Raw genomic sequence first — 9546 nt, 5'->3', positions numbered from 1 at the left:
TTATTGCGTTTGCCACCTCTCTCTAATAATAATAATATCAAAACTCTTGTAGTTAAAAAAAAGTGACGACGATTACTTGGAATCTATATACGTGCAAGCCATTTGACCTTTCAATCATAATATTATTCATTTCTATATCGAGTTCAAAAACTATCATACCACCAATTAATAACCTCCACGTTCACAAAACCCAAATGTAGTAACGTCCTCGGTACAAAGAAGAAGGATCCAGTTCTATCCACCTCTCAAACCTTTGACCAATTCACATCACCAGCTAGCAAATTAAATAACACCAACTATATAATACATATCCATAATAAAAAGTGTCCAAAATATATGTGCAAAATCATACTTGTAACCTAGCTTAGAGTAGTTGATGAGTGAAAGAAACCCCTATAATCTAATAAACAAACACGTACACCCCATCAAAAGATCTAAATAATAAATTAAAAATTAGGGTAGTGACAAATATAGTTATGTTACGCTGACGTGTTATCGAATTGGGCCTCAGTTACATAACTTTTTTTCTTTTTCCCTCCATATCACCGTCCTGTCGTTTTGACAAAAATTCCAGCCTAACTCCATTCTTTCGCCGGTGTGAGCTCTACCTCAGTCCACGTAATGGCACGTGTCCTTTCTCACTTGCCGACGGCCCATGGACCATGGCCCTTTTAACTCCACGCGTGAAAAACGCCTCCACAACGAAAAATATAAAGTAGGGGATATTTTTTTTTTTTTTAAATAGGCACAGATAAAAAATAAAAAAAATAAAAAGTAAAGAAAGAGGTTCCAGAAGGTTTGTGTCATCGGATGACACGTATCCTCCTGCACGGGATGAGTCACTACTGCATTTTTCGCGAGGGTTCATAAATTCATGCACCCATGCTTAGAACCGTACGAGTCTCGGATAAGGTCGGCCGCATGATAACGTCGAACTTTAAATGCACGTGGCGATTTCCAATCGGTGATTAACTTCAGTGGGTCCTACTTGGGCAGCAGTAAGACAAAGATGAGTCATGACCGTACTTATCCCCCAAATTACTCCCTATAAATAAGCGTCATTACTTGTAACTTTAAAAAAAAAAGAAGAAAAAGAAATCAATTTCAAAAATCACAATTCTCATACTCTATCCCTCTCTCTCTCTTATCTGATTTTCTTAAATAGAAGAAAAAAAAAACGTGGTCAGAAATGGGTGTACCCGAGACTGACCCGCTTTCCCAGCTGAGCTTGCCTCCGGGTTTCCGGTTCTTTCCGACCGACGAGGAGCTTTTGGTTCAGTATTTGTGCAGAAAAGTTGCCGGACACCACTTCAGCCTCCAAATTATTGGAGAAATAGATTTGTACAAGTTTGACCCATGGGTATTACCAAGTAAGAGCTCGATTACAATCTGTAATTTCATATAAGATTGGTTTCAATTATTTATATCTCTATTGAATTAGTACTAACAATTTTTTTATTGTCTGTTTAGGCAAAGCTATATTTGGTGAAAAAGAATGGTACTTTTTCAGTCCCAGAGACAGAAAATATCCTAACGGTTCCCGACCCAATCGGGTTGCAGGATCCGGGTATTGGAAGGCTACCGGTACCGATAAAATAATTACCACCGAAGGTCGAAAAGTGGGGATAAAAAAGGCTCTGGTGTTTTACGTCGGAAAAGCTCCAAAAGGAACAAAGACAAATTGGATCATGCACGAGTATCGCCTAATTGAACCATCACGTAAAAATGGTAGCACTAAGGTATATACATACATCATAATTAATAATTAATTGGTCACATGTAACTTAATTAATAAGCAAGCTTAGTTTTTTTTTAATTTGTTCTGATTAAAGTATTAATTATCTTTTTATTTGGTAATTCGTGTAGTTGGATGAATGGGTTCTATGCCGTATTTACAAGAAGAGCTCGGGCTCTCAGAACAAGCCAATGATGATGACTAGTCCAATGAGCAAAGAACACAGTAACGGTTCTTCGTCGTCGTCTTCGTCCCACCTGGACGACGTCCTCGACTCACTTCCGGCCATCGACGACAGGTTTTTCAATTTACCTCGTATCAATTCTCTGAAGACATTTCACCAGGAAGACGAAAAGCTCGGTTTCCATAATCTGAGTTCTGGGAATTTCGACTGGGCAACTCTAGCCGGGTTCAACACGGTGCCGGAACTCGTCCCGGGTAATCAAGCTGCTCAGCCTCAGCAATGTACCGGAACCGTCGGATTTAACAATAATGACTTGTATGTCCCTTCTAATATCCCTCCTCTGTGCCACGTGGATCAATCTCCACCGAAGAGGATAGGGAACTCGTTGGACGAGGAAGTACAAAGTGGGCTAAGAAGCACACAACGGGTTGATAACTTGGGCTTCTATCAGACGAACACTCAGAACTACTCAAACTCGCTGGACCCGTACGGGTTCAGATACCCGGCCCAGTCAGGGGGTTTCGGGTTTAGGCAGTGAGGAAATTACAGAAGTAGGAATGCATTTTGGGAGGGCATTTTAGCAAATTTCAACAGTCAAAGTAGGAGTGCATTTCTGTAAATATCTGAGATTCTTTGGGGCTAACATTTTGGCTTTAGATTGAAAAAAAAAGAGAGGAACTATTCAAAGTGTTGGGAGTGTAAACAAAAATAGGGAAAAGCGAGAGTCCAATTTTCTGAAAAGAAAAAGTAATAATAATATAAAAAAAGGGCCAAAACGGAATTTCGCTCCCACTTTTTGCTTGTTAGCATACAAATTCGATGTATCTCTTTGTATAATACAATCCAACAAGGACGTGATCAATATTTGGTACATGTCATTTTGGAATCAAATACTGTTTTTATAAATTCGGTTTCAATCGCTATCTTCTGTTAATATTCTTACCGTTACTTTTTTACCTTATTGATTTGCTTTATCTTGTTTTTCAAAATGAAAAGAATTTGATATCATGAGAATTATCAATTATATATATATATATTTAAGAGATGAACACCAATGTATATAAATATATAAATGCTTACGGATCAATATAAAGGAAAGAAAGAAAAGTATATTAGTTGGACACATGATTTTTCTATCAAATATTTATATATTAATATATATATATATGTATGTATTGCCATATGCTCCATGATAATTCTAATCCAAATAAAAGTCTACATAATAGTTTTTAAATTTAGATATCGAATAGTTTTAAAAGAATTAGTCAGTATTGATCCAATATTCGGATAAGCATTATCAATATGATGATGATTGGAACTGAAACCAACTTTTGTATAATACACTACAAACTAATCTTCGACATAATATAATATATTTTGATATGTGCATGGTTAATTAGTAAGGTTAAGTCCATGCTTAATCATTAGACATAACTAAGTAGCAGGTCACAATAATATATTTATGTACAAGTATGTGGGCGCGCTTGAAGATCGAGTTTCAAAGTACTTTTGATTTATAAATAATAATATTTCCAAACTTATTAGGTTGTTACATTTAGATTATAATATTAGGTTACATATGTCTAATTAATATTTATATTTATTAATTTATAATTGTAAATATAAATATATTAGCTGTTGATGTACAATGCAAAATTCCAATATGGCATTGTGTCAATAATTCTTTATTCTTCACAGAAACTCGATCATAGATCTTATTTGTTAACATAACACGTGAAATTCATGTACTATATTTGTCTTTTTGTGACCAATGAAAGTTGCAACCATTTCTCTACTTTTCTATATATTAATTAGAAAATATATTTTTTATATATTAATAAGTCTAAAGCAGTGCATGATCACGTTGTAGAATAACTATTTTGCTGATTTTTCTTCTTCGCCCTAGTAAGGAAATATGGTCATATATATTACATAGTTGTGAATTTGGGTGCTTTTTTTTTTCTATATTTTGAAAAAAAAAATTCAGTCAAGGGTCTTATTTGCACAATTCAAAAATAAAAGTATAAACTTTTACTTTTGAATTTGAATTTTCTTTCAAGTGAAATGTATTTGGCTGATGCAAATAATTAAAACTATAATGAAAACATGACTTATTTTATTTAAAAACACTAAAATACTCAACAAAGGTTAAAGAATTATAATAATAAATTAAACCTAAAAATTGGCCCCATTTTCAATTCAGCTAAAAACTATATTAAGGTGTTTCTTTGATTCTGAGTAATTAATGAAAAGAGAGTATAATATAAAAATACAAATATGAATAGATATATATATAATTCAATATAATAAAATGTAATATGAATATAAAAAATTAATATTTTTGGAATAATTTTTCTCCCACGACTAAAATAGTGAAAAAGTAGACATTTTTATTTGAAATGATATACCAATACTTTTTAAATTACCAAAAAAATGAAAATGACCATTTTTATCATTTTATTACATTAATTTTGTACCAACCAAGATTGTCTAAGAAATCTGACATGGTAAACTTTTTAGTTTATTTTATTTTTAAGGAAAAAGTTGAGAACTACCCATTTTTAGGAGTAGTTAACTGAAATTAGACACTAAATATATTTAGTTGAACTTTACCTATTATTATCATGAGATTTTCCAAATTACCCTTATTTGAGCACATGATTCTAAGTGTTGTTGTAATGTGTATTATATGTGTCATATTATAGTTAAATTGGAAATACATTCTAATTGTAGTGTGTTTAAGGAAAAAAAAACATGTAATTGAAGGGGTATAATGGGTACATCAATTAAAAATTTGGGTACTAAAATAAAAGTTAAAAATAGTAGATAAAAATTAAAATGTATCATTTAAAATAGGTACAGGATCTAATTTCCACTATTTTTAAATGTCAATTGCAAGTCCACAAAGAAGTTTACGTTCGAATCCCCATCTCCAAATATTAAAAAATAATTATTAAAGGCATCTTCAACCTTCACTCTAAAAATATTTTTCCTTTATTTTAAAGATGAAATCCATCAAAAATCTCTTTCTCCAACCTAGCTCCAATTTTATTTTAATTATGAAGATATGCATTGTGCACCTTCAATATTGAAGGTGGCGCTATTTATTTGAAGGCAAAAAAATTATACCTAAAATACTCTTAATAATTCTATTTAAATATATTAATATAATTTTATTTGGTAAGTAAGTCAATTTCATATCAGCAAGCAAACAAAAACAAAGCAACCTATACAAGTAATTGGTCAAACTATTCTCTATTGACTTAATTCTATCAGCACTACACCAAATACCATTTTCCACAACATATATATATATATAAGTTTATTAAAAAAGTATTATAATATCTAATGTAAAAATAAAAGCGGTAAATAATAGTGAAAGTTAAAAAAAAAAAAAAGAAGCAGGCTTTGAAATTGTTAAGTGGCAAACTAAAATGAAATGTTGTGTTATACTTTCCTTTTCCTTCTTCCCGTTCTATTCTCTAAACCTAAACCCATAGCTCTTGTTTTTTTTCCTCTATTCTACCCATCCTCTCTTTCCCCATTCTAGATCTGCATTATCACCCTCTACTAAAACAAACCTAGCGGCCTCTGTCCTTTATCTTCCTCTATTTTTACTCATCTCTTTCTCATTTCATTCCGAAGAACTCAGTCGCTATCACTCCTCTCTCTCTGAATCTCACTCTCTTCTCTTCACTTTGGACATGCAACAGAGACGTTGGGCATGGGCGGACCGTTCGTGTGACAGTCGTGAGCGACGGACTAGCCCTTGTGGGATCCATATGTTTTTTTGCTTTATATTTCATTACTTTTTGTATCATTTTTTTCCTCCTTTATTTTTTTCTTTTCGGGTTATAAATTTTCTTGACTGAGTAGTTTAGTAAGATCGGTTATATATCTTCAGAAGCAAAGATCATATTAGTTGACACCAAAAGACATCATTTGATAAACCCAACAAATTTAAGCTTGATTGTTGGTGTTATCGGTAGAATCTAGAAAGGTGTGGAATCTTTAAAATTTTCCAAGAGAATTTAGTCATTCAGACTTTCTCTAAATCATGTAAACATTGAAGATTAATAGTGATTGAGGTAGGCTGGCTGCAGTGGGCAAAGGCACAAGGCTGGTGGTCAATCGGACTCTGCTGTTGAGGTTCAAGCCTTGGCCACCGGATAAGTCCCTCCTGATTGGTTTTCTTGGAGTCCTCCTTTTGAAATTCTAAATTTAGTTTCTTCTTTTTAGTATTTTAAGTTTTATCATATTAATAGACAATCAAATGCAGTTGCTTATGGCTTTTAGTTTTTGTAACCTCAGGGAGGGACCCTGCTGTGGTCTCGTTGCTCTGTTATTTTTAATATATAGATTTTCATGAGTAGTTTAGTTCATTGTTAAACTGGTGTTATCCCCATTTCCTGTGTGGCCCCGGAACGACCGTCCAGGCCCATGGTCAGGGCATTCAAAATGTGGGCCCGGGCCAAGGCCTCTTGGTACGGGAGTGTTCAAGGGGGGGGGGGGGGGGGGGGGGGACATGCAGGCAGCACGGACCCCCCCGGCGATATACGTGGTTGGTCCCGGAACCTGGTAACGGTCCGGGCCTATGGTAAATGAAGAGGGACAAAGGTAAACGAACCCGGATCACGTCGTCCCCGGTTGGTGGCAAAAGCGTCCAGGACCCTGAAGTCGCCCCACTTCGCATGGATGTTGTCCCTACTTTTCACCTGCGGAAAATGCCACCTCGAGATTGCACGCTGCTGTTTCAGATCTGCACCGCCAAGTACTCTGACTGGTCTTGTCCCCTGCATCTACCTCGTAACACGAAGTGTCCAGACCAAAAGCACCATTTTGTCGGGCGAAACATAGTTCTTGGGCCACCTTATTGGGCCTTAATTGGTCTGGAATTTATGTATGTTTTATCTTTTATATTGGGCTTCCACCAGAGAGGCCAAGAATATCCATATCTCTGATGCGCCTGGGTCATACCCGGCCTAGACCCAGTGTTCCCATGAGCCTATAAACACGGGCAGTAGAACACTGGAAAAATGATCTCTCTTCGACTCATATACAGTTACTCTGTTAAAATACAGAGAGAAACTTCATTGTAAAAGACTTTCCAAGCTCTAATACAACTGACTCGTGGACTAAGGCTAGTTATCGCCCCAACCACGTAAAAACCCTGTGTTAATCCTTTAAATTCCATATCATTAGTCTTAGCTAATACTCATTAGATCCGTCTAAGATAGAGGCAGTTAGGGATTGGCCGAGGCCAAGGAACGCCTCAGAGGTGCGGAGTTTTCTTGGTTTGGCAGGCTACTACAGGCGGTTTGTAGAGGGTTTCTCAAAGATAGCAGCACCGATGACAGAATTGACAAGAAAGAATTTAAAGTTTATTTGGTCAGACAAGTGTGAGGGTAGTTTCCAGGAGTTGAAGAGACGACTTATTACTGCACCAGTGTTGAGTTTGCCTTCAGGAGAAGGGAAGTTTGTTGTTTACTGTGATGCGTCAAGGTTGGGTTTAGGCTGTGTGCTGATGCAGAATGAGAAGGTGATAGCTTATGCATCACGACAGCTGAAGGAGTATGAGCAGCGGTATCCTACTCATGACCTAGAGCTGGCAGCAGTGGTCTTTGCACTGAAGATTTGGCGGCATTACCTATATGGGGAGAAGTGCGAGGTGTACACTGACCATAAGAGCTTGAAATATTTCTTTACACAGAGGGACCTGAATATGAGACAGAGACGTTGGCTAGAGCTGGTGAAAGATTATGATTGTGATATTCTTTACCATCCAGGAAAAGCCAATGTGGTGGCTGATGCATTGAGCCGCAGAGGTCCAGGTCAGTTGTACAGCTCTGTTCAGATCTCAAGGGAGTTAGCAGATGAGATGGTTAGAGCGGGAATAGAATTGGTTGTGGGCCGATTGGCTAATATTACTCTACAGTCGACCCTGCTAGAGCGGATCAGAGAGGGGCAGTTGACAGACGCTCAGTTACAGAGGGTTAGAGAGGATGTTTTGGCAGGAATAGCTAAGGACTATTCTGTTTCAGAGGTTGGTTTATTACGGTATCAGGGACGAATTTGTGTTCCAGCTGACGAGGGGATCAGACGGGAGATACTAGATGAGTCTCATACGACACCGTACTCGCTTCATCCGGGTACCACAAAAATGTATCAGGATCTACGGACTTTGTATTGGTGGCCCGGGATGAAGAGGGATGTGGTAGAGTACGTTGCTAGATGCCTAACCTGTCAACAGGTGAAAGCTGAGCATCAGCGACCAACAGGGTTGCTTTAGCCTTTGGATATTCCTGAGTGGAAATGGGAGGATATTACTATGGATTTCGTAGGAGGTCTACCCAGAACAGTAGGGTTTCATGACTCAATATGGGTGATAGTGGATAGATATACCAAGTCAGCCCATTTCCTTCCAGTGAGGTCAACTTATACTGTGGATCAGTACGCTGAGTTGTACGTGAAAGAGATCGTACGTCTCCATGGGGTTCCTAAGTCTATTGTGTCAGACCGGGATCCTATTTTCACTTCCAAGTTTTGGGGAGGTTTGCAGAAAGCTTTGGGAACTCAGTTGAAGTTTAGTACAGCTTTTCATCCTCAGACTGACGGACAGTCTGAGAGGACGATCCAGATACTGGAGGATATGCTCAGAGCTTGTGTGATTGACTTTGAGGGTTCTTGGAGTAAGTACCTTCCGTTGATTGAGTTCTCGTACAATAATAGTTACCAGTCAACAATTGGAGTGGCTCCCTATGAAATGTTGTATGGGAGGAAGTGTAGATCGCCCATCCATTGGGACGAGATGGGTGAGAGGAGATACTTGGGACCGGACATGGTCCAGAGGACGAGTGAGGCCATAGAGAAGATCCGAGCTAGGATGCTCGCATCTCAGAGCAGGCAGAAAAGTTACGCTGATCCTAAGCGTAGGGATGTGGAGTTTCAGGTTGGTGATCACATCTTCCTTCGAGTTTCACCTCTGCGAGGGGTGAGGAGGTTTGGTAAGAAGGGCAAGTTGAGCCCTAGATTCATTGGACCATTCGAGATCCTGGAAAGGATTGGTCAGGTGGCTTACAGGTTAGCCTTGCCACCATCGTTGTCTGGAGTTCATGATGTGTTTCATGTCTCTATGCTTCGGAAGTATGTCTCAGATGTGACTCATGTGTTTGAGGCATGAAGATTTGGAGTTACAGGCAGATTTGGCTTATGATGAGAGACCAGTTCAGATCTTGGACCGAAAAGATAAGGTGTTGCGAAACAAAACAATTCCTTTAGTTAAGGTGCTGTGGAGAAACAGTAAGGTCGAGGAGGCGACCTGGGAGCTTGAGACAGCTATGCGGGATCAGTATCCGGAATTGTTCAGGTAAATTTCGAGGACGAAATTCTTATTAGGAGGGGATAGTTGTAACGACCCAAATTCACTAATAAGGCTTAAGGGCCTTGATTAGTATGCCGGGAGGGCATGATGGGAATTATGTGTGATTATTATGATTAAGATGTATGATTATGATTTTAAGCATGTTATATGACTATGTGAATTATATTATGTGATAATTATGATATGTGAATTGTACTGTGTGGGTGCTGTGATACAAACGTGGTGCACGTGCCAAGGCGGTCCTAG

At 37.8% G+C, this 9546-nt stretch overlaps 1 protein-coding gene across 1 annotated transcript; it reads left to right on the top strand.

Annotated features, from left to right (window-relative positions):
• Positions 1-1077: 1077 nt before the first annotated feature.
• Positions 1078-2842, top strand: LOC133796933 (NAC domain-containing protein 72-like). Its single transcript, XM_062234637.1, has 3 exons — positions 1078-1370; positions 1471-1739; positions 1867-2842. The coding sequence occupies exons 1-3, from the start codon at positions 1190-1192 to the stop codon at positions 2455-2457; spliced, it is 1041 nt and encodes a 346-aa protein (XP_062090621.1). The 5' UTR covers positions 1078-1189; the 3' UTR covers positions 2458-2842.
• The last annotated feature ends 6704 nt before the right edge of the window (positions 2843-9546 follow it).

Source organism: Humulus lupulus, chromosome 8, assembly GCF_963169125.1.
Source record: "Humulus lupulus chromosome 8, drHumLupu1.1, whole genome shotgun sequence".
Classification (NCBI taxonomy): domain Eukaryota; kingdom Viridiplantae; phylum Streptophyta; class Magnoliopsida; order Rosales; family Cannabaceae; genus Humulus; species Humulus lupulus.
Note: the sequence above shows the minus strand (reverse complement) of the source record. Positions and strands in the feature narration are given on the sequence as shown.

Excerpts from the sequence above, each read along its gene's own strand:
- LOC133796933 (XM_062234637.1), top strand. The coding sequence starts at position 1,190 with ATGGGTGTACCCGAGACTGACCCGCTTTCCCAGCTGAGCTTGCCTCCG. Across the intron at positions 1,371-1,470 it reads TGACCCATGGGTATTACCAA|GCAAAGCTATATTTGGTGAA; the intron begins GTAAGAGCTCGA and ends TTGTCTGTTTAG. Across the intron at positions 1,740-1,866 it reads GTAAAAATGGTAGCACTAAG|TTGGATGAATGGGTTCTATG; the intron begins GTATATACATAC and ends TAATTCGTGTAG.